Source organism: Vicia villosa, linkage group LG6, assembly GCF_029867415.1.
Source record: "Vicia villosa cultivar HV-30 ecotype Madison, WI linkage group LG6, Vvil1.0, whole genome shotgun sequence".
Lineage (NCBI taxonomy): Eukaryota > Viridiplantae > Streptophyta > Magnoliopsida > Fabales > Fabaceae > Vicia > Vicia villosa.
In genome coordinates, this window is record NC_081185.1 from 128,158,745 (window position 1) to 128,163,689 (window position 4,945).

General features: G+C 34.9%; 1 protein-coding gene across 1 annotated transcript; it reads right to left on the minus strand.

The window, feature by feature from the left end:
• Window positions 1–4,273: 4,273 nt before the first annotated feature.
• LOC131614640 (uncharacterized) lies at window positions 4,274–4,945 on the minus strand. The gene has a single exon (XM_058886198.1). The coding sequence runs from the start codon at window positions 4,943–4,945 to the stop codon at window positions 4,274–4,276; it is 672 nt and encodes a 223-aa protein (XP_058742181.1).

Below are 4,945 nucleotides of genomic sequence, written 5' to 3' on the forward strand. Positions count from 1 at the left end.
GACCTTAACTGGTTGCTCAAGGCATCTTCTGGAGATTTACAGATGTGCTTCTTATCTAAGTAGATGGTCTCCTATTTTCAATATATGTGTTTATAACTCACTGACTAGAAGTCCCTTCTGGAGCCTAAACAATCTATCAGAAGTTTCTAAGATATAACACACTACGAGAAACAACTCTATGTGTTTTACATTTAAATACAAGAATCATACATAATCTTGCAGTCTTCTACTCTTAAACTTATGGATGAGATCTTCTTCTTTTAAAAGCAGATAAAGAGCATCAGCTCTTATGTTGATTGCTTCTGTCTTGATCTTCATCTTCTTCTTCAATACTGATCATTAAGCTGATAATATCTAATACCACATTGATTAACATCAGTAAACATGAAACACTCTACGAGCAACAACTCAGTGTATTCAGTTCCCTTTGTCTTTCAAGATGGTCAATTTAATGCTTGATCACGTATTCTTGGATGTCTTCATATCTCCTCAATGGAGCATTCTGCATAGCATGCAGGTTTTCTTCTTCATCCTCTGAGAGATTCTTCATGGTAGGCATATGATGTGTATTTCAACATTTAATCATCATACACATAGTATATGTTGCCTCTTAATGGAGCAGTTGAATTAGCTCGTCAGCTTTCACGTTAATGCTCTCCATTTCCATCTCATAGGCTTGTGGTTAGTGTATAACAACACTGTGGATGATCACATACATAGTATGTGTTGCCTCTTGTGTATCTTCTGATGTGTGTTTGCTTTCTCACATATTTTCTCTCTCTTGTACTGTACAGACATATGATCAGTGTATATCAGCATTGTTGCTTATCACATACAAAGTATGTGTTGCCTCTTGTATCTTCTGATGCATGTCTTCAAATTATGTTATTCCATGTGGGATATGCATAATATATGGAAACATGATGTATCAAATTGTGTTACAAGATGATTAATTCATGTTTTGTATGATTGTTTTAGGCTTTCATTATAGTGAAAATAACATGTGACGCCCTTTTTGTTTATGCATTTTATTATACTCTTTGAATATTTGTAGAGATTTGGGGTTTAGAAAAGGGGTGTTACACAGTCCTCCTCTGACTCAAGATTTGGATGATATTAGTTATTTTGAAGATTTTCGGGTTATAACATTATCTCTAACTTGTGTTTGAACCTGGATGGTCTTAAGTTCCTGATTTCGGATTTGATAAAGCACAGATTTACGGCCAGATAAACTCATTTGGCAGCGTTCTACTAATGGTGAATTATCTCTCAAGCTCGCTTGTGAATTCAAAAGGGGTTTAGGGATTGCTAACAACTGGAGTCGGTTTATTTGATCCAATTTCTGCCCTCCCTCTAAATCTTTTATGGTGTGGAAACTCTATCTGAATAAGATTCACTAATGATATTTTAAAAAGAAGAGTTTTCTCTTTTTCGTCCTTATGTTGCCTTTGTCACTCTTCTGAGGAATCTTCCAAACATTTTTTTTATTATATTTATGCTACCAAGATGTGGAGTTGGCTAGATTTGGACCTTAACTCTCGCTCTAGTATTTAGAATTGGAATGAGGTTTGGTCCATTTGTCGTAAACCTTGGTCTCAGTAGTGCGCCTTGGTGGTTCATTATGTTATCATCCTGGTGTTTAATGCCATCTGGTTCGCTCGTAACAATGTGAGATTCCAATCTAAAACTATTACAATTTCTCCCTCCATTGCGGGTATTGTTGATGTGTGCTCATTTTATAGTTCTCACTCTAAACCGTGTTCTTTTCTTCCCTTATCAGATTTTGCTGAAGCATTTTACGGTCAAGATTCAGCCTCCTGTTTCCAATAAAATTGTGGAAGTTATTTGGAAACCCCCTCCTTGGAACTGAATCAAAGTTAACTATGGCAGTACCTCTTTAAACAACCAAGGTCCTTCGGCTTATGGTAGTATTTTCAGAGACCATGAAGGTGGTTTCATGGGTGTTTCCTCTCTTTTTTTAGGTGTCCCGAACTCTTTCATTGCCGAACTCTAAGGGACTATGTCAACCATTGAGTTCGCCTATGAGAAATATTTGAATCACCTCTGGTTGGAGTCCGACTCCATTGCTGTTATGCAGGCTTTCACCCCTCCCTTTAAAGTACCTTGGCAAGTTCGTTCTAGATGGATCAATTGTACGAATATTATTTCTCATAAGTCTTTTGTGGTATCTCATATTTATAGAGAATGGAACACTTGTGCAGTCTCCCTTGCTAACCATGGTCTTACTATTTCTTATCACATTTTTTGACTCTTTATCTCTCTTTTTTTTAATACAAATTTTGTAAAGAATAGACTTTGATTGCCTTTTCTTAGGTTTCCTTCCCGTTGAGAGGGATTTTGGTTTATATCTCCCTTTTTATTGTTATTTTGCCTTATTAAAAAAAATCCATATCAAGGTCACACGCATATAAGACTTCTATTTATTTAATTATTACTACCCAATAATTAAATAAAATGTTAAAAATCACAAACAAATCACAAATAATTAAAATAAAATAATTTAATAAAATTGGGGTGTTACAGACTGCCGAAGAAAAATCATTGTTGCTTGACCGCCGTTGTCGCTTGATCACCTCTAGCTGGCCACCGTAGCTCTCTCTTTACCCTTTGTCGTACTTTTGTCGTCGGTTTGCCATACCTTTTCCCCAACTACGTTGACTCCGAATCGCCCGCTGGACCTTTTCCTCGCAAATCGACACCTCCATCGACCGCTTTGCCAAACATCCACTCCGTGGCTCTAGTGTCATCGCCGACTTTCATGTTGCTTTTCACGGTTCTGATTTTTGACATTCTTGAAGCATATTTCCCTTCTCTTCATTACTTGTGGTTTTAAAACATAATTCTCTAATAAGCGCTAATGACGTAATGGTTGATTACTACCCTTGTGGCAGGAGGATTGGGGTTCGAACCTCCACAAGCTAATTCTTTTGTGTAAAAAAACATACTTCTCTAACTCTCCATCTTAACTTTAAACCACATTTTTCTACTTGGGTACAAGTACGTTTCTTCAAGCATTTTTTATTTCCTTTGCTTTCGAATGCCTTTATAAAGGTTTATATTTTTTAGTCTTGCAACCTTTCATCCATATTAAAAAAAAACAATCAAGATCATAATAATCACAATCCTGAGATGGTACAATCTCTCTCTTTACCTTATCATGAGTTAAATTATAATCAGAGGCTGCTGTAAAATTTCTCTCACTAGAACTAGTATCCCAAGCAGAAACCTCCACTATAAATTGAGTCTTCTTCGCCGTCTAATACTCTTATCTCTAAGTATTTATTCATCGTCTCCTTACGAACCTCACTAAAAATAATACATTTACTTATGAGAAACTTTGATCCTCTAAATTTCATTTTCCACAAATTATTTCCCTTTCCACCTTCCCTTTTAAATAACCATTGAAAAACAAAAGTATTAATTACTCCCTATCGAAAGTTAAGATTTAAAATAAGTAAATTTAAATTTTGTTATTTTAATACATTTATGATTTGTTAAAGAAAAAATGTACGGTTAATTTGATTTTACTTAGGGTGTGTTTGTTTAAGGAATTGAATTTATAATCCCTGGAATATTAATCCCTGGAACAATATTACTGAGAATTTAGTTCTTCTCTATGTGTTTGGTAATTAATTCGAGTTCTTTAAAATATTTAATTTATTTATTAATTTTATTAAATATAAAAGAGTTAAATTAATTTAAAGTGAGAGGTTATGAGTAGTTACCTCTTATTTCCACCCTTTTACATGAAAATTAAAAGATCATTTTTTTTTTGGAAATAAGAGATTATATATAATAAAAAAACAAGGAATACAATGCGACCCTAAGGCTATGTTTGGGAGTTTGGAGGGGAGGGGAGGGGAAGGCTTCCGAAAACGAATTTTTAAAAAAATATAGAGAAATATTTGACATTTTTTGAAAAAATAATTTGGTTTAGAATGATAAAAGAGTCATAATCATTACAAAATTTTTAATTTTCAAAATAGTATAACAACCTAAAAGATATTTGGAAAATTTATATAAGCCCTTCAAAACCCTCCAAAACCCTCCTTCAATACAATTTTTGAGTTCCCCCATTTTATGGGGTTTTTGGTGTTATGAATAAAACCAAACCCTCCAAAACCCTCCTACTCAAAATCCTTTTATTCTTTTCACCCAATTCTTCTTATTTTTTAAAGCCCTCCCTTCCCCTTCCCTCCAAACTCCCAAACATAGCCTAAGGGTCCAGCCTATGGGAACAAGCCCACTCCTTCTACAACAGTAAAAAACCTAATTTTTCTCTAACTTTAGGGACACCCCAAACTCTATTCACAACATTATCTATAATTTGAGTAACTATATCACTATCCACACTATCTTTTCTATACACTCTATTGTTTCTTAATTTCCAAACAACATATATTGTTTCAGCTAGTGCCACTTTCAAGAAATTACGCCTCCAGTTATTGCTCTTACAAATTTTGATTGCCCACTTGTGTTCCTGCATCCAACCATTCACTTGGTGATCAATATGAAGCCATTGTAAAATATCCTGCCAAATAAACTTCGTGCCTCTACATTCAAAGAATAAGTGTTGCAGGGTTTCATTTGCATCACAAAATTCACATTTTGCCTCTTGGATCATTCCAAATTTCACTAACCAGTCTTTAGTTGCAAGTCTGCCATGACATGCCAACCATAAGACAATCTTCGCTTGCGGTCTTGCAGAATTGCCAATCAGCATCCCCCTCCAATCAACATTGTTAGTTTGCTCCAGGAATTGCCAGTAAAAGACCTTCATATTAAATTTCTTCTTCTGCAACATATCTTTCCAATGTCCCATATCCTTCACTTGATCCTTCAGCTTAAGGATTCCTTTAAGAATCCACGAAAAGGAATCCTTTATTTGCAGGTCCATAACATCTCCCTCCTTGACATAATACAT

Coding starts and splice junctions, on each gene's coding strand:
- LOC131614640 (XM_058886198.1), bottom strand. CDS start 4,945: ATGTATTATGTCAAGGAGGGAGATGTTATGGACCTGCAAATAAAGGAT.